The 20,859-nt window shown below is 41.1% G+C and overlaps 1 protein-coding gene across 1 annotated transcript in view; it reads right to left on the reverse strand.

Annotated features, from left to right (window-relative positions):
• LOC124712445 (blood vessel epicardial substance-like) overlaps nt 1-20,859 on the reverse strand; it is a 171,704-nt gene that overhangs the window by 19,098 nt on the left and 131,747 nt on the right. The window contains exon 8 of the mRNA XM_047242739.1: nt 10,757-10,877. Coding sequence (XP_047098695.1) covers nt 10,757-10,877 — 121 coding nt within the window. The remainder of the gene's footprint in view (nt 1-10,756; nt 10,878-20,859) is intronic.

Genomic DNA, 20,859 nt, shown 5'->3' on the forward strand with positions numbered 1-20,859 from the left:
TATGGTGTGCACATGTGTGGAGACTGTTTGTGCAGCATTCGCCGACGTAGTGTAAATGAAGCGGAATCAGCCCGCATTCGCCGAGGCTGATGGAAAACCGCCTTAAAAACCATCCACAGGCTGGCCGGCACACCGGACCTCGACACTAATCCGCCGGCAGGATTCGTGCCGGGGACCTGCACACCTTCACGCTCGGGAAGCAGTGCGTTAGACCGCGCGGCTAACTGGCAGACGCTGCTTGATGTACAGGAAAGTCTCAAATTAGTCTTTAAATTCTTTCCGCATGGTGGTGTAAAGTCGCTTCATAGCAAATTGGCAGTACACATCGATTATGCACAACAGATACGGCACTAATGAGTCTCATCCCTCTCTTCTGTTATTCCATTCATTTTTAAAGACGTGCTATTAATCGCTAGACTGGCTCTTTTTGTGTGAGCAGGCACTGGACCTGTTTATGTCTACATACCACGAACAAACAGCGAAGGGTAAATAGCATGATGCTGACGAACTGAAGAAGCCGTAGCGCTCAACAAACTGTCGTGCTGCACCAGGTACTTTTGGGAAGGAACAAGCAGACCTGAGACAGGCATGTGCAATCCAGCACACCATGGCCAGGCCTGCTTTAGAGTATTGTGAGCAAAAATGAAAATACAAAAGAAGAAGGCATGTTATAAGTACACACAGAATCAAAAGCGGGAATGTAACGAAAACGTGAAGAGAATACGAGAAACTTGAAAAGAACCAAGAAGTAAATCATTATCAAGGAACTCAGTCGAAACGCTTCTTAGCATACATCACATCGCTGCCTGTTACTCATATCTCTACTGTGCTGCCTTTTGGATGGACGAACACATTTGTTGTAAGCAGAAGCTACAGTTACAAAATAGTGAGTGTTGTGACATAGTCCTTGCCAGACGTGCCAATTCTTTGTGCTTCACAAATAGTGAAGCCGCTACCAAACAGTCACAATATGCTAAAGGATTATACCGAGGTTTTGGGTACACAAACAGCAATTAAAATACATGCAAGAATAAGTACATAAATTTTCTGACTTTCAAGTACATGTACAAAAAAGTAGGACTGTGCACCAGAACCAGGTATGTGGACGTTATGGGCACTGGTCAACCGCATTTTCCATAGTGGGTATACATGAATATGTGTGTATTGCTGTATATATACTGTTGTTCTGTTTACACATTGTCTGTAATATGGAATTATACTAAATATCAGCAGTGAAGTAATGGTTATTTCCAGCTCCAGTTATGATATTCATTAGTGAACACTAATGCGTTAGCAATGAAATGAACAAAATACTTTCATGCAATTGACATGCAAATGATGTTTTAGGAAAGATCTGTTGCAGAATTATTTTTCGAAATTTTATTCACATTATAATCAATAAATATATGTAACACAAAATTATATACATAAGTGTTTTTCAACAGTCCACAAATTACGTTATATAAATACAACACCTACAAAATTTAGCATCTTAACAGATCTCCCTCTGTATACAAATAATGAAGTACTTCATGTAATATAGTTACCTATGCTATTTGTAATTTTGTATTTCAGTTAGTTTGAAAATGTATACACAGCCTGCTTTCAAATACAGATCAAACTTGTTAATACAAATAACACATATTTTGGTAACTTTATTTCTGTAGCCACAGACAGACAGAGACAGGATGCAAGAAAACAAAATGGAATGCACTGTGAATTTGTTTGAATTAAAATTCTCATAAATGAAAAAATAGGACTAAAAACAAAATACATTTCTCATTTTGAGGAATTATGTGTTTAATTGTATCACATAATTTACAGCATAAGCATAAGTAATATATGCATATAATCTCAAATAAGAGAAAATATTATGAACTTTGAGGGAAATTATTATGTATTGAGATTCTAAAAAAAAAAAAAAAATTAAGTAGTGCTAAGTGGATCTGAGATTGATTTATGGAAATTCTCTGTTATTATGCAGGAATGAATTCAAACTAGACACATATTATGTCAGTACCACAAAAGGAAAAGAAATTACATCAAGATAACAATATATTATAATCACATATATCACACATAACATTTATCTTCACCTAAAATCCACACAGAAAACTACAACATCAAAATACACAGAATATATTTCAATGGTGGTTTTCAAGTAAGGCCATGAAATGTTCTATCAAGGTGTTGAGCAGTGTTTTCTGTTAAATACATCTTATTTGGATTCAGTTCATCGTCAGTGAAAGTACAGTGCAAAACTCTTACAGTTCTATGGATTGGACAGAACCTTAATAGGAAATGGGTGCTTTTTCTCAATGTCTCTTTAAAAGTACAACATTTGTCATTAATTTTGTTAGTTCAGTAACATAGAACATCAAAAATGCTTACAGAAATAGTTGCTGTGCGTGATTTCCTGTTTGTTTGAGATATTTGTTCTGCAATTTGGAGGTGATGAGTAACACTTTTGTTATTATTGTATGTTAGGAGATAATGGAGCTGACAAAAATCGAGATGTTGGTTTTACATTGTGGGAAACGTCTTTTAATCATCAGTAAAAGTATATAAATACGTTCAATAGGCAAATGGTTGATGATTCATTGACAGGTACCATTCTCAAATAATGCTACAAAATTGCCTCTGTGCATAGAGGTAATATTCTATTCAAAAGAATCTCAAAAAAAATCCTAAAACGTCCTTATAGTTATCAAAGAACGTAGTAGATGGAGCTAAAACAAGTGCTGATGAAATAAAATAAACAGAACAGTATGGAACAGGCGTCAGATACCACTGACGCTTCATCAGTATTTACGATATTGGTTGCTGGAAGTGAGGTACAAAGACATCATTCAAATCTCAGTTTTTATATATTTCATTATAACGCTTTTTCATAGTAATATCTTTCTCATTAGTCATTTGACATACAATGGTAGATAAAGGGCCTCTCTAGACCGTTCTATGAATCACCAAAAATTCACATGAAAACAATATGAGATGGACGTGTGTAAAACGAAGACTTAAGTGTTGACACTTGAGTAACTGTCTTCTCAAAACAGAAATGATTCATAAGTCTCGAATGGGGCCTATGTGCTATATCTGAGCTATTTGGCTTATCAGTATGGCCTAAACAGTACTGAAGATCTGGATACAATAACTGACAGAAGACATGTGAGAGTAGATGGTGTAGAGCTTTCCAAATTAGACTTAGTAAAATAAATGTGACATGAGGAAGATTAGAATGTGGAAGCAGCTGGTTTCAATTTCTAGTACCTCCTAAGATTTTTTCTGTGGAAGAGTCGTGTCGAGGGAATGCACTTAGCCATGTGAGGCTGAACGAGCAGCTCATTCAATAAAAAAGCAGCACCTTCGTCAGGATTCGTCTGGTGGCAATAATGGCCAGAGGGATTGGTGACACGACCATCTCCTTATGCTGTCTTACAGGCACCAGGCTGCTAGTCGGAAAATGCCTAAGTCCTAATCCTTGAGTGGTGTTTATGTTTATGGAGATATATTTAAGAACTAGGTAGTTTTATCTCAACATATTTGGTGTCGTAGCCTTGCACAAAAGTGAAACATGAAAGATTACCAGTTCAGACGAGAACAGAAAAAAAAGCTTTCGAAGGTAATGCCACAGAAGAATGCTGAAGATTAGATAGGTATATCAAATAACTAATGAGGAGTTATTGAATCATATTGGGGAGAAAAGAAATTTATCGTGCAGCTTGCTAAAAGTAGAAGTTAGTTGATAGAACGAACTGTCTGATATCAGCAATCATCGACTGGCTAATGGAAAGAAGTGAATAGGGTAAAACCTCTGGAGAGAGTCCAAGTAAGCAGGTTGAAACTGATGCAGGTTGCAGAAGTTATGGAGATGACATGGCTTGCACAGCACAGATTAGAGTGTAGTGCTGCATCAAACCAATCTTTGTACTGGTGACCACAACAACAATACTTATAAAATCTCAAGACGTAAGAGTAGACAGGAAGAAAATGTAAAACCTTATGATCTGTGGCTCTGCTGGCACATCTTTAAGAAGTCAGCTTAGTCAAAATAATTGTAATGCATGATCATGGTACAACACAAATAAATTTTATCACGGAGAGTTTGTCTCATTGTCAGGAACTCGGAATGTAGTTATGTACACAAGCTTCCATCGTAAACGTACAAGAAATTAGGAATCCATACTAAGTCAGAAGAAATAGAAACATACCTCTTCCACCACTTCTCCTACTAACTATCGTTGACTGTTGGTTGATAAATCAGTCCATAAAAAATTGTAGTTGATGATGTAGTGTATGATGTGGGGTAGATTTGCACAGTAATATTTTGGATTCTGCAAGATGATATGACAACAAATGTGATATGCATTAATGTGATCGTTTGGTATGGTATGATCAAATGAAGACCTGTCATGTCACATCACCACACTCCATAACACATCATCTTGCTTCACACCAAAGCTATGCTTTTTATTAAGAAAATAATTCTCGGTTTTTATAAATACACTCAGCATTAGTGTTGCCAGTTTTATTTTGAAACTGCACATGTGCGTGGAGAAGGAAAGTAATAATGGTTAATAAGTATCACATATACTACTATGCTTTCTCAGACCCCAAAGAGTCTAATAACAAAACTCTTATAGTATAAAATATTAGTATAAATCCATAACTGACTCCATAGACTGGTTGAATCTATGCAAAATTGCTGCTGAGGGCAGCATTACTTTCCAATGTAGGGTGAAATTTTCTGGTCTCTTTCATTATTTAACTGTGTAACTATGATTCAATGAAGATTACATTGCATAAGTATTTCAGTATATACTCAACAACAGAACATTGTACTGCTGTTACATAAGAGGAAAATTTTTTCAAAGTCTCTTCAGCTTTCTACTTTGGAAAGTTTCAGCAAAATCATTTGATTACATCCTTTTTACACTCCCAAAACAATTTAGACGTATTTAGCCCTATTATTTAACTCTTCAGGAAACAACATGTGCTGTGAATAGTTGTTTAGCTGATATTTGATTCGTCAGTAATCTCATCAAATGCAGTATGTTTTCATAGAAACATATTTTGCAAGGAACTTGACTTCATATGAAGGTTAGCAGGTATATATATATATATATATATATATATATATATATATATATATATATATATATATATATGCCAACTCATTCTTAAATAATTAAGTGAAAAACATTCAAATATTTAAATATTTTTGTTCTAACAGTGGGATATGTTCACTGGTGTATATACAACTAAATAAAAAAGGAAAAAGAAAACTTTAGGATGTATTGATTCATTTCATTTCATGCCACTTGAAGGCCACCATTGTGCACATATCATTACAGTATCATAAAGAGTAATGGCGTCACATTTAATGAAGAAGCTCACTTACATGACAATGACTAACATGCAGCTACAACATTTATTGCAGAAAATGCACTAAAAATAAATGTTACTGAAGCATGAGTACAGTTTTAATTCTGTATGCAACATTTTCAAACCCCAAGTAGCTGCCCAATGATGTTCGCATTCATGTTTTCATAAAACAAATGAGTTACTAGAAAAGCAACAGCAGTCTCTCATGTTAAGTGTGCAGATGGTGTTCTATTAATTCTCATTATTTTTGCTTTCTTACATCTCATCAAAGTGAGTTTCATGAACTTCTACCCCTTGAGTGTAGAGACAAGCCTAATATTTAGTTTACTTAGTTTACGTATTGCAGTCTTTGTTATAATAAGGCAACTGTGTCAAGAAATTGTTTAGTGATTTCCATATTGACAAGACAATATGATTACATGAAGTGATTTTATGAAAAAATGCAAATTAGAAATAACAGTTAATTTCAAATGAGATACTATAGCGAAAGCTCACTTTCTTTGTATGTACTAGGAAGAAATTCTATAATTTGTGTTGACTTAAATCTTATTCTTTGCCTAAATTCTGGCATTACTGTCGAAAGGCAAATATAAAAAAGTTCCAAGATAGTAACTAAATTTTATGAAAATAGAGAACAGCCACATGTGCTGGTTGTTAACAATATGACTTCTGGGGAGGTTGGAGTAACATCTGTTTCAAGGAAAATGATTGTTTTGCACAGCTTTATTGTAGAATTACTATGATCAGTAAATGTATATAGAACATTAGCAAGCTTATACACATACAAAAATCACATTTATATCAAATTTAATAACCCCTTTTTAAAAAATTGTTGAATACAAATACATCTTTTAATTTACATTAATCTTGTATATATCGTTGACATTCTTTTTTTCTAAGTCCAAGATTTTTACCTGGTCATGTGCAATACTTTACTTCAAGATCACTATTTGTCCTTATGGAAACACGTGTGAACACATTCATTGTCTGCCAGTTTGCTTTCACTTCTCACATTTAAACTAGCAGTCACTGCATATAATACAGACTTAGATTTGTTGCTTATCTGCAGTTACATATTTCTAGACATCTTTAATGACAGTAAAATACAGAGCAACATGCACTGACTGAAGTTCCTTCCTTATTTTCGTTGATTTTAGAAGAAAATGATCACATCATTTTAGCAAGTGTCCATACATATTAGAGGCGAATGTACTTTTAGTCAAGTACAGAATAGTATGATAAGAAAAGTTGAAATCTTCCAAATAACCCAGTAAAATGTATGTTTGTTGTCAAATAGACATTTTGATGGTAATATTGTTTCCTGATTTGTGTTGCTGTGAGATGCTATCAACATGATAACGTTAACTACAAGTTAAAGTTTGTATATTTTTAAAGCAAATTTTATACATTGATGTACCAATTTCTTCCATTACTCATTTTATTTTGAAACTGACATTGTTGGTTATAGTTTTGTCAAAGTATACATACACCACTAGCATAAATCTTCCATTCATTCAAAAATATTTGTGTTAGTGCTGCCGCAATCAAAAGAATCGTCAGTTTGACTGCTTGAAGTCCAGCTGTTATTCATTATAATGAATCATATTGGATCAGTAAACATGTGTTATTCATTATAATCAAATTAAAAGTTCATATTTGACCAGTAAATCAATAAATATACATTAATGTGGCTTAGGCGTTCCTGTTATAGTATCTACTTCAACAGTTCTTATAGTGGAATGGACGTTTTTGTAGAACATCATGATGTTTTTTTATGAATAACTGCTGCAGAATTATTAGTGGTGCTTATGCTCTTTGAATTGACAACAAGTAAAAGAAATTTTAATTAAATAAATACTAGGACAATGTAAAATAGCTCTAATTATGATGCATTCAAGAGACTTGTTCCATTTCATTAAGACAGATGAACCCATGTCCAGAATTTTTTACTGATTTTTTAGTCACTCAGTCTCAGTGGGGACAATCTGGAGGTGTCTGTTGTTTGACATGGCAGAGACCTTTGCTGAGAGTATACAGTTGCTCATTTGAGAACCTTCTAAACAAATACAGAGCCACATAATGTTTATAAAATAAATGTGATCCAAGTTATCAGAGGTAATAAAAAGTTGTTTGAAATGTAGTATCTACATCACACTATGTTCAGATCTATGTTTCAGAGAAATATGTGTGTCCTGAGCACCACAAGCATAGAAATAAGTGTTACAGGGAAGGCAATGATATTTACAGTGAAGAAATGCAGCAAAGGCTTAATCATAGTGTGTACTAAAGGACAACAGTAGCTGAATAACGTAATATAAATAACATATTTTAAAGAAATAGCTTCTCAGCTGTTTGTATTAAATAAAATAAATATATAAATGACTAGTTTTTAATCTTTTTATGTTTTAATTGCAGATAGCAGGTATGCCTGAAAAATAAAATAATTTGCATGATCTAAGTGATGGCTTGTTGCTAACTTGTGAAAATAATTTATCATAGGTGTGATGATTCACAAGAATGTCAATTGCAAGTATTTCTCATATGAAATGTGCTATAGATACATTGCTTAGGTACACACAAAGTTAACCCATACAATTATTTCAGTGATGATGGAACCAAATTTTAATTCTTAAACTAGAGGAATGATTTGGATCGTGTTGGATTTGTTGCAATTCTGACTCCACAGTTTCTGAGATATTTAAATTATGTTTCACAAAAATAGTCCACTCCATTAGAAACTCCACTAGCATGGTAGCCCACTACTCACTAACAATAAACAATACCCAATGGTTTCATGAAGTGGAATGTCAGCACCTGTGGAGTTTGAGGAAGAATGAGCAATAACGTTGCAGTACAGTTTTTCACAGAGACATTAGTTCTGAAATGTGAAATCATTATCCATGTGTTAAAAATACTCCATCACACATAGCAATGAACATATAACGTCAAAATCGTTCCTGGATTAAACTACAAGACATGTCAGACAAATATTTCCCTGGCACTGAATTGTGTGGAGATAATCTGTGAGTTGTTGAGTCCATGCAATGTGCAGTGCCACAGAAAATATGACAAAAGTACAACAGATAACTGCATAATTTTTTACCCACCCTATAAAATGTATGCAGCTGTCTGTCGTGGCTGTACACACAATTCAGTGATAGCTTTAAAGGGGTGCACAACGCTCACCATGTATTACTAAGATGCCCATAAAATACTTGGACTAGAGCATAGAAACAAAATTATTTGTTTATGGGAATTAAGGTCATTGTATTACGCAAAATCTCTACTTTTTAATTCCTAGACATTTTTCAGCACCTCTGTTCGATCATCAGTGGTAGCTGTTGTTCAGTTTTGTAAAATGAAAACTTGTTTTAAGTGAATATTATTGTAAGAAAATTAGGCTCCATTTACCAATTATCTGTGTGATACTTTTGTTCAGTTTTGTAAAATGCAAACATATTTTCAGTAATTATTATTAAGTAACTATAATAAGTCACTTAAAACACATTTTCATTTTACAGTACTGAACCAGAATAGCCAATGATGATGACACAAAGGTGCTGAAATATTTTTGGATTTTAAAAAGAACGATTGTTTGCATAATAAAATGACCTGCATTCCCTTGTTGAACACTGAAACATGGATACTGTCAGGACGTCAAAACCAACAATGAAAGTTCATTATGACTGAAAACCCTTCTTCCAACTGTTTTGTAGCAGAAACGTCTATTGCCCTGTTTGAGAAATGTGCATGTGGTGCTATTGTTCATGACTAAGAACCACTACGGAGCTCAACTATCAAGAGAGAAAAAAAAAAAAAAAAAAGAATTTGCATATGTCATCTGATAAATACATGCAGTCGTAATTTGAGGTCACTTATTATGTATATCATGACTTTATACTAATTTTGCAGGTTGTCTCTATATGTGTGAAATGAGAATGATTGAAAAATAACTTGTTGCACTGTTATAGAACGTCATTAACCAGAGCTTCAGTTACTGAATAATGGCCTCGCATACATGCGAGTATAGTGTACGTGTAAACTGAAGTGATACTTTTCATTATCCTGGAAATTCTAGGAAATGAGATATGATAAAGCGTTGTTTTATATTTACCTTCGATGCAAGGAATATTTTTTGGTAGTAGTTTTCACCAACAGAGGTGAAAATGAGTATTATTGGACTTTTTTAACAAGTAGTTTCCCTAGTCAATTTAAGAGCATCATCTATACATATTTTGTTGCATCAAGAAACTGGATCCTCCACTGTAAACAGTCTCACTTGACGTATGCTGCGTTAAACTGCAGATACGAAATATTACCCATTAATCAAAATAGTAGAGTTTATACATATTCGCGATCGAATACAACTTTCGCACTCGACGCAGTTGGTATGCCTACACTGCAGAGTCCGTCACCACAAAAGTCATTCACTCAGTTTAATGATACTGGCAGATTGAAAGCAACTGTGCAGTGTGGGTGAATTTTTTTCTGTCAATAGTCAGGATACAGAAGTTCTGGAAGATCTCAAAATTCTTCAGTTACTGGTTTATGCCAAAGTAACTTTTTTTCACTTTTGGTACTGTTTTATTAACTTTAGGCATAGAGTGACTGTCTGGAAGAGAAGATTGTTGTGGAAGTTTGCATACCGTAAGTGGGAGGTGTCAGTGGCAGCACAGCTGATATTACTGAGAGCGGCAAGTACGAGAAGACGCACTTTGCAGAGTGTAGATGAAGATGTGTACATGTACAGCTTGCGAAAAATAACTTGCCGGATGTGCGAAAATGAACTCTCGTTCACACCGCCGGGTGAGCCCCGCCCCTTTTGTTCGGAAGGGGCGGCTGCCCGACTTCCCTCTCGTCTTCTGAGCTGTGCGCATCGCTCGTCAGAAGTGGCTGTCTCAGTCGTTTGTGCACCGATTAGCTTATTCGGTACTGTAAATGGGGTCGACACAATCGTCAGACGATCGGTCGTACTGGCATAAGCCGTTTAACGAGGCCGTTGCCAGACTCCGTAGCCGAAGCTGAGAAATTGCGCTGCCGAGCTGCGAGCTGCCCCTCCCCTACTGCGCGGCGGAGCCCCCGCCAGGTGCCGGCCGAGTCGTGTGCTGCGCGCGACCTGCCGGGCGGCGCGGCGCGGCGATAGCGCGCTCAGTAGACGTCGCCGCCGCACGGCGGGAACGTGAAGACGCGCGGCTCCGCCGGCAGCTGACGTCAGAGCTCGAACTTGACCTCCCTGCGCGTCCTGTCGCCGCCCCCGCAGCCGGCGCGCCCCCTTTCTCCGCTGCCGGGCGGGGGCGTCAGCAGCGGCGACGTGCAGCTGGGCTCGGCGCTCGCCACCTGCGCGGGTGTGGGCGGCAGCTGCAGCGGCGGCAGCGGCGGGGGCGGCGGAGGCGGCGAGGGGTGGTGGTAGCCCGCGAAGGGCGACGTCGCGGGGAAGTGGTTGGCCACCACCTGCAGGTACGGCCCGCGCGTCGGCCTCCCGGGCGACGCCCCTGCGACACACAGTGGTCGTCACCAAACTAGGGGGCTCAGGCTCGTCTTACCTACTAACGATAATTTCAAAAGTTTATACAAAATTACATCTCTCTGTTCAGTCTACAGTATGCTGTAGTACTTTCAAAAAGAAAATTATTACCAGTCATTAAGAAAAAAAATTAAAAGTTACGTTGCATGAAATTGTCTAGAAAAATATTTACTTGAAACTGTGAAAAAAATCCAGAGGCACGAACAGATTTGGACTGAAAAAAATCTATGAATCTTCTGAAGTCTTACGCAGGGTGTTTCTGTATGTATGTGCAAAAACTTAACAGGACATAGAGGATGCTCTGCTGAACAGTTTGAGGTAGGGAACCTGGGGTCGGAGAAGCCCGCTTAAGGAGATGTTAGGAGTAAAATCGCATTTTGTGTACTTTCTATATTTACATTAGTTACAAAAATGGTTCAAATGGCTCTGAGCACTATGGGACATAACTGCTGAGGCCATCAGTCCCCTAGAACTTAGAACCACTTAAACCTAACTAACCTAAGGACATTACACACATCCATGCCCGAGGCAGGACTCGAACCTGCGACCGTAGAGGTCGTGCGGTTCCAGACTGTAGCGCCTACAACGGCTCAGCCACCCCAGCCGGCTACATTAGTTACAGTTTGCTGCAAATGCCATCTTACAAAATGTGCTCAAAATGATGGCCATCAAGCTCAATGCAAGCATGATGTCGCCGAACGAGATTCTGATGCACGCTGATAAATATCCCTGGTGTGTTTCTAATCACATCAGAGGCAGCTACAATTATGGCAACTAACTCGATCTCCGTATCCACTGAGGTCTCATACACAAGTCACTTTAGATATCCCCATAGGAAATAGGTGGATTCAAAAAAATGGTTCAGATGCTTCTGAGCACTATGGGACTTAACATCTGAGGTCATCAGTCCCCTAGACTTTTGAACTACTTAAACCTAACTAACCTAAGGACATCACACATATCCATGCTCGAGGCAGGATGCGAACTAGCAACCGTGGTGTTCGTGCGGCTCTGGACTGAAGCGCCTAGAACCGCTCGGCCACAGCGGCCGGGTCAGGTGGATTCAGGTCTGGTAACCTCACAGTCTGTGGAATACGGCCTCCGCTTCCAATCCGGCGACCAGGAAATACTGCATCTGAGGTGGTTGCGGACACCCACACTGAAATGAGGTGGTGCACCGCCAAGTTGTATCCACATCCTCTCACGAACAGCCAAGGGTACGTTTTCCAACAACCCAGGTAGAGCCTTCTGCACGAACCTCAAGTACAGGTGGCCATTGAGGTGGCCAGGTAAAAGACATGGCCCAATGAGATTGTCACCTACAATGCCGGCCCAGATATCTGCAGCAAACCGTACTTGATGGTGTGACTCTACTACAGCGTGAGATTTTTCCTCGTCCCACACATGGCTGTGCCTGCTGTTCTAAATACCATCACAATCAAATAAGGCCTCGTCGATTTGGAGAAAACCTGGTCGATCAGTCCATTGTTGAAGCAACCACTTACACAAAGCGCCCCCTGGTCTAAAGTCAGTCACAAGCATTGCATGAACTCGTTGTGGGTGATGTGGGTGTAATTGTTGTTCGTGGAGTAATCGCCACACGCTAGTCTGTACAGCGCCCATTTCACGTGCAATACGACGAGTACTTGTAGTGGAGTCCGCTGCAACACTTTCCTACACCTCGTCTTCAAAATCGGGTTTGTGAGTGGTCCTCATGTTGCCAGGTTCCTCGTTTCTTATTCCCAATGAATCATCTCCCGCATTCATCGACCGAAAGAAATAAACACTCATCGTGACGGATGATGCCTGTTTGGAAACCTTCGCCTGTACAGCCTTTCAGTAGCGAGAACATTGCAAAATACTGCCCCATACACAAGGTGCATGTCAGTGAGTTCTGCGAAACTGTACTAGTTCTGCTCCATCGTGTTCTACTGTACGTCTCTGAATAGCGCTGAGTAATGAATGGGTCTGTCGTTGATTGATAGCACATTCTGTCATGGCAAAATGTAAATACGATACAACACAGTCACCTTATGGGCAAGTAAAGTAAACAAAACCTGCATCATGACTTCCTGGTAATCATGCTCGTCCTCCTTGTTTCCTTGCAGGAAATAAAGAATGCACGTGCAAATAAAGAGCACAGCATGTGTAAACTTCAACACATGTTAGTTGTAAATAAGCTGAGAAACAGTAATGTTAGCCCGCATCTCGTGGTCGTGCGGTAGCGTTCTCGCTTCCCACGCCCGGGTTCCCGGGTTCGATTCCCGGCGGGGTCAGGGATTTTCTCTGCCTCGTGATGGCTGGATGTTGTGTGATGTCCTTAGGTTAGTTAGGTTTAAGTAGTTCTAAGTTCTAGGGGACTGATGACCATAGATGTTAAGTCCCATGGTGCTCAGAGCCATTTGAAGTAATGCTAGACAAAGCTGTAAACAAGTTTACTTCCGTATCTCCTTAAACCGTATTCTCCGAGCCTAGGTTGCCTACCTCAAATTGTTCAGTGGAGCATTCTCTATGTCCTTCCACATTTTTGCATACTCTTACGGAAACACCCTGTAGAGCTTTAAATTACATACACGGTGTCCCAGGAGGAATGATCAATATTCAGGGATATGACAGGAATGAACATGCAGGCTCTAACATGCATACCGTCAGAACGATGAGTACTTATTCAGTAGAAGAGATATTCAGCAGTAATGAAGATGAACAAGTGCGCATAGCTTTTAAAATATGCAGTTCGGAACCCACGTTCACTCGCAAATTTTTTTTTCATGTTTTGATCCATAATACCTTATCTCAAAATATGGTAAGCAGAGACTTTGCAGTATAGGAGATTTGTTTCACAACATCGAAGAAGAGCTCATAGCTCATAAGCTACGTATTTACTTGCCTTTTTTTGCGTCGAACGATCATTCCCGTCATATCCATGAATACTGATCGTTCCTCCTGGCACATTCTGTGGAGTCCCACACTTAGGGAATCACTCGACGTGTAATTAACGTTTGGAGTGGAACCTGTAGCAATGATGGGAACTACGTACCGATCAGGTACAGAGGAGCCGGTATCTCATGAGAAAAGAATAAAGTAAACAGCAACAACAACTGACGGCAGCGTAGCTCGACCAGCATCAATACATGTGTACATAAGGGGCAGTTAAATGAAAACGAGACAGATAGAAATAAGTAAGAAAACTGTGTAGCATTTCAACTGTAATCGCCATAGCTCTAATATATGTATCTCACTGCAACATGAGGCGGTCATTCTTCACGGAAAAATGTTTTGCTGTGGCCTACAGAACCATGGCTCTTCATCGTCCAAAGCAAATCGATGGCCACGAATGTCTTTCTTCACCGCTGCAAAAATATGGAAATCGCACGGGAGAGATGAGGATGTACGGAGGATGTGTAAAGGGTTCCCAGCAAACCTTCTGCAGCGCAATCGAAACAACTTTGGCAACAAATTGGCGGGCATAATCCTGCAACAGAATGATGGCATCTGTCAACACTTCTGGGCGTTTGGAGATGGTGCTGCGTTTAGTACAAACACCCAGACGGCGTCATGTGGAGAGACCGCAAAAACTGAAGCGCGCCATCAAGTCAAACTGCCGGGAATGTTGACGGACAGATCATTCTGTTGCAATGTAGTGCCGCCCACATGTTGCCAAAGTTGATTCGACTGCACTGCAGAACCGAGACGGCTGGCGCAGTCGTTCAAACCTGCGTCCGGCCATCCTGATTTAGGTTTCCCCTGATTTCCCTAAATCGTTGCAGGCAAAAGCCGGGATGTTTCCTTTGGAAGGGGACGGCCGATTTCCTTCCCCTTCCTTCCCTAATCCGATGGGTCCGATGACCTCGCTGTTTGGTCCCCTCCCCCAAATCAACCAACCAACCAGCTACACCGCAGAAGTTTCGCTGGGACTCCGTTACACATTGCCTATACAGTACTGACTGCTCCCCATGCGATTTCTATATTTTTGGAGCGCTGAAGAAAGACAATTAAATGCGTAAGTATGCTTCGGACCAAAATGTGCATGCCTGGGCCCAATCGTGGTTTCTTGGGCATGCGCAAACATTCTCCATGAATGCACTGACAAGCAGTACGGCAAACGATTTAATACTTACGACGATTACTTTTGAAATAACAAACAGTTTACTTACTTTTTTTCATCTTCCTCGTTTTAATTTGACTGCCTCCTTACAGATACATAAACTCACAACTGGGACCCCCTGTTCTCAACTTAAAGATCGTCTTCTACTTGGCGGGCAGTTCTCACTTCAGTGGGCGGGTCATTACTCGAAATTCTCACTTCACCTTTAGGGGTAGGGAATAGAAAGTATTAAAACAAAGAGAAAAGTAAAGAGGGGGGATAAACAATGAGTGACTTTGGACCAACTGTGAATTAAAACCCAAATATCAGTTACAATATTGTTCTAATTACGGATGGTGATAGTGGATGCTGATTTACACTGAAGTACGCCTTACTAGAAGAGCATACTGGTTGGATCACCACTTAAAATGGATGAATCATTGACCAGGAATCATCAAATTCATTAGGACGTTTACGAATACCAGTTTCCACTACACAATGTCAACACAACCCTTTGAAAACCAGCAACGAGTTAGAATGCTGCCAAAATCCAGAGCTTTATGTGATGAACTGATAGAGAAAGTAAACTTCCAACCGCACAAAATTCTATTCTCACCATTCTTTTTTGAATTTGAAGAGTAACCTGTGTTGTAATAAATCTAAAACTATTTGTATAGTCATTGGCGTTTCTACTGCTAACAGATCCCATGATTTAGTCACTATTCTTTCTCTAGCAGTCATTTCAGCCTTCTTGGTAGCTTTTGTGACCAGCAGCGTATTATTCTAAATGATTTGAAACAATTTTGGAAGTTATTTTTTGTACAATAATTAATTTCAAATCTGAAGTTATGAATGGGTCGATGCAGTCGATGCAGCCACTACCTGGCATTCGTTCGATTCTCCTGCAATCTCAGCCGTATTTCAGAATGGCGAAGTGTCACTGACAGTGCAGCAAACACACCGGACAGTTAATGAACACTTATGTTAATGTTTATGTTGCTGTGTTACTGAGCTGTGCTCACTCCGAACTATGCGTTTCTTTGAACTTGGCTGTCTCTCTGCGTTTGGTTTCCCGCCGTTGTTGCGGTTATGGCATGGTTCTTCTTCCTTCTGCGTGTGGCAGCAGCGATGTATATCGGTATTTGCGCCGTGAACATATTTGGTCTTGTGCATATAGTTTCCGGTTAGGGTTGTGCGGGCGTTCGGTCGGTTGGTGCGGACCAGGGAGGATATCTCCCCGCGGCGCAGTTGGCTGGGTGTGCTGGCGGACCCTGCGCAGTGTCGGAGCGTGTGTGGAGCTGTCCATCGCTATGAGCTTCGTGGTTCACCGACCCAAGGACGTCAAAGTTGAGTGGTGCCTTAGGTACCTAAGCCACGTCCGTTCACGTTGTGTCGTTCGTTTAGGTGCTTCGCTGTTGGGAAGCTCTTCCTGTTTCCCTGTAGTGGTGAAATCGAGTCGCCGTGCTGTGGAATTAACTATATTGGTTCACTACAATTGAAGTCCACCAGCGGAATTTTCTGCCTTAAGGCCGTTAGTGTTCTGGTTATCTGACCCGGCCACTGACGTAAATTCAGGCAGTGTTCTTTTGGGGTGGAGTTAACTGTATTACCTTATTTCAAATTTAAGTGTACCAGCGGAATTTTCTGCCTTGTGACCGTTAGTGTTCCGGTTACCTGCCCTGACCACTAACGTAACTTCAGGCAGTGTCCTTTCTTCACCTGTTGTTGCTGTCGAGCACTGTGTGTGGTTTGACAGCTTAATACATATTTCATTGTGGATAATCACGTCCGTAACAGTTTGAGTTTTTCTGTACCGATTGGTGGCTAGCACGTCGTTTGGTTGGTCGGTCCGTGACTGTCTCTTGGTTGGGTTACCGACAGATCAAGTATAGTTGGTCCCACCACCTCTCTGGCCTTAAGTGAATGTTAATGTTTCGAGGGAAGGCCGCCCCCCCCCCCCACCCCCTGGAGGCGTCTGAGTGCCGTTGTCTCTACTGTCCTTTTCATGGGTGTTTCATGGTCTGTTGGTAATCTATTATAGCCTATGCTTTATAGGAAAAAAACTTGGTGTTTTATGTAAACCAAGGGCCTTCAGCCCGTATAAGTAAGTTTGAATTCTGGTAAGTGGATATTTTGCCGAAAGTTACTGTTGTTGTGCTATATTTTCATTTAGTGCGCTGTTAGCCACTTGAAAGGTATTTTGAAGTTTTGGAAAAGCAATTGTGGGCCTTCAGCCGTTTAAAACTTTATTCTTAAAGTTAGTTATTGGCGTTGCATTGCCTTTTCATTTAGTGTGCTTTCGGCCACTTAGAACTTAAAGGTTAACAGATTTTTGAATTTTTGGAAAATCAGCTGTGAGCCTTCAGCCGCTTAAAGCCTTATTCTTAAAATTTCCCCTTAAGCGAAAACATTGCGGCCTTCTGCCTTATTGTATTATGGTAATATATTTTGAAATTTAATTGTGGCCTTCAGCTGTTGGTATTACACCTTGTTTATGTTTGTTCTATACACTTTTATGTTGAGGCTTTCAGCCTAGTTGTGATATATACATACATATTTTAATTATTTTATTTGCAATTTTAACTGCGTGTCTTCGGTTACTTGAAATTTATCTTGTTAATCTTTAACATTTCTCATTTGGAAGCCTTCAGCCGCGAAAGAATTGGATTTTGAAGCTCGTAGTTGTAAAGGTTCGGCTATGTGCCGTTTTGGTTTAAACGTGTTATTAAATTACAATTTTGGTATAAAACTGACAGTCACCTTATTTGGCTCTTTTCACAATTCTAATCACATGCTCTGCCCTGCGGGTTTAGCGGGCATATCACTGGTAGCAGAGTATGGTTTCGCTTGTGCTTACCAACATAGTAGCTGTTAGTTCCACTCTTGCTTCAATTGTGTCTGTGGCATCGTATTGTTTGGCTTGTTATTATTTCAGCTGTTAAGATAATGGCAATCAGACGGTGTCCGGGGATTGGACTGCTGAGAACAGGCCATCTCGTTTAAGGGGTTGGCTGTAAGGCGTCAGCCGACGGAGGGCAGTGTTCCAGAATTGGTAGACTGTTTGCGCGCTGCCGTGCTGCAGCCAGTTGACATCACCTCGGCAGTGATCGGTGAGACGGGTGCGGCCATCCGATTTCTTGGTGAGGCCCTTAAAGACCTTGAGAATACTATTGGTCTCCTATAAGGAATACAACCTAGTGACAATCAGTTGGTTCTGGTGTGGGTGCAGTTGGCGCATTTAACTAATCAGGTGGCTGATTTGAATACGTTAGATTTGGGAGAGCATTACAAAAAATCAGCCGCTGGGTTGGGAACTCTGGTGAGCGTGTTGCAGTTTAAGCTTACATGTTTGGAGTTGGATGGGAGGAAGTTCGAAGATAGTGACTTGTGCTATCAGGGGGAACATTGGGGCCAGGCCAGTGATGGCATTGTTGCAGCGGTTGTTAAGTTAGATACCGTGTTTGCTAAGTTGCCTAACCCTCTGGCTTATTTCTTTCAGGGTCTGACCTAATTGATTGTAGAGCGAATTGATCAAGTAGAAAATCTATTGTGGTTGTTGGTTCGTCTCGGACAGCACGCGGTCGCTTTTCGAGTTCCGCACCACGTGATCCTGTGGTTGCTATACCCGCTAGCTAGAGGCGAGTTGCGGAACATCCCCTCACGAGCCGTGCCCGAAGAGTTTACCTTGCAACAATTAACGGGGTTCGTGATTAGTCAAAGATTAAGCACTGGGGTTCGGAAACAACTTGAGTGCCGCCACATTTGGGAAGTGCAGCGGGGTGACGAGCAGTTACATCAGTATGTCGATAGAGTCCACACAACCTCCTTGGCCTTGCTTGTAGAATTGTCTGAATGTGAATTAGTTTCTATCATTCTCAAGGGAATGAGTGCGGTGGATAAGTCGCATTTTGTTTACCGCAAGCAGCTTGAGACGTGGGGAGAACTCCGTGATGTGGTTATAGCAGCATCCGCATTAACCCTTGAGAGCCACGGGCGTCGAGAGGTTGCAGGGTGCGACACAGGGGCCGATTCCGGATTATCCACATCCGTTGAAGTTAGCAAAAGGGATCCCAGGCGTTGTTTCAGATGCGGCAGTACAGCTCATTTGGTACGCTCTTGTAATCAGCCTCCTGCTCCTAGAGCTAATAGATGACGCTGGGTTGGCACGCGAACCCGGATTCGAACCTTTAGGCCTTGGTGTACTCGCGTGGTCACACCCGCATCATCCCCTTAGCCTTATGTTTGTTGTTGGGTAGGTGGCGAGCCCGTTTGCGCTCTCTTGGATTCCGGTAGTTCCTTGTCATTATTGAGTTTTGAGTGGTTTTTGGAATTTGGGCATTTTTCTAGACTTCTTTCGGTCCCGTCCCCGGTGCAGGGATGTCGGGTGGCCAACGGCCAGGTGTTACCTTTGCAGGGTTGGGTCCGTGGGAGTGTATCGGTTGCCGATTTTTCCTGGCCTCTATCTTTAGCCTTCGTTAAGGGACTGCCTCTTAATCTAATATTGGGGTGTGATTTTATTTATATAACCAGGCTCATCCTGGATTATTACGGGCACACCATTTCCTTTGTTCTCTCCTGGTGAGAAGTTTGGCCTCTGCGAGTGCGCTAAACCTGGTGTATGGCGAAGTGCTGGGACCTTCGGCGTGAAAGTTGCAGCTAATGAATCTGATATGGCCCATCTCTTACCCAGTCAGGCGACGCAGCTACACGATCTGTTTCACAGTTTTTCTCAACTGTTTAGCGATAACCTGGGTGTCACTAGCGTTTTTGAATATCATATCCGTTTCTCCGATGACACCCCAGTTAGGCAATCTCCATACCGCCTCCCATCCCCCCCCCCCCCCCAAGGTTAAGACATTCAGGGCTAAGATATCTCAGGTGCTGCAACAAGGAGTCATCAGAACCTCTACTTCTGCTTATGCTTCTCCAATTTTTCTTGTACCGAAGAACCTGGGGCGGGATTTCGGACCTGTCGTTGACTACCGGCGTTTGAACGCCAAGGTTGTACTAGAATCAGCAACTTTGCCGGATTTGCATAATTATTTTACTTGGTTTGCCGGCGCTAATTGGTTTACTGTTCTTGATCTGAATCAGGCCTATTATCAAATTCCCTTGGTTGAAGCATGTAAACATGTCACTGCCTTTTGTACTGATTGGAACTTGTTCGAGTTTAACAGAGTCCCCTTTGGGTTAGCTACCGGAGCGGCGGTGCTTACTCGTTTATTGGATAATATTCTTGGGGACTTAGGCTGTGTCTATAATTATTTGGACAACTTTTCTATAGATGAAGGTTTCTCGGGTCTCCAGCCGGGTGGTAGCGTTGATACCTCACGATGTTTCGGGAAGAGTCATACTACCCATCTTCTGGCGAAGTGTCGAGATTCGTGGCTGTGGTGGACCAGCGGAGTGTGCGCGGTGGTGGGGATGGCCGTCGCCCCCGGCGGCCGCGTTCGGTTCTCGGTGTGAGCATTCTGTCTGCGTCCGCGGCGGAGGACGTTGACGAGCCCGCTATCGCAGGGTTCCATGCTGCGCTGAGTTGGTATCCCTCCTCTGTGTTGACCAGATTGTCGTGAATCCTTATTCCTATGGATTCTTTGATAACGATTTCCCAGAAGCTAGATGCTCGGCACAGTACCTTCGTGTTTTCGATGTTGAAGGTGTGTTCTTCATTTACGCTGTGTTCTGCTGTGGCTGATTTCCTGTGTGACCTAGTCGCACACATCCGATATTTTCTTCGTAGCGTTTAGATATTCTTCTGGTTGAGCCACAAATTTCTCTTCTCCCCAACTCTATTCAATACCTCCTCAGCCGGCCGGTGTGGCCGTGCGGTTCTAGGCGCTTCAGTCTGGAACCGAGTGACCGCTAC

The sequence above is a fragment of the Schistocerca piceifrons genome, chromosome 8 (assembly GCF_021461385.2).
Source record: "Schistocerca piceifrons isolate TAMUIC-IGC-003096 chromosome 8, iqSchPice1.1, whole genome shotgun sequence".
In the NCBI taxonomy this organism is placed as follows: Eukaryota; Metazoa; Arthropoda; class Insecta; order Orthoptera; family Acrididae; genus Schistocerca; species Schistocerca piceifrons.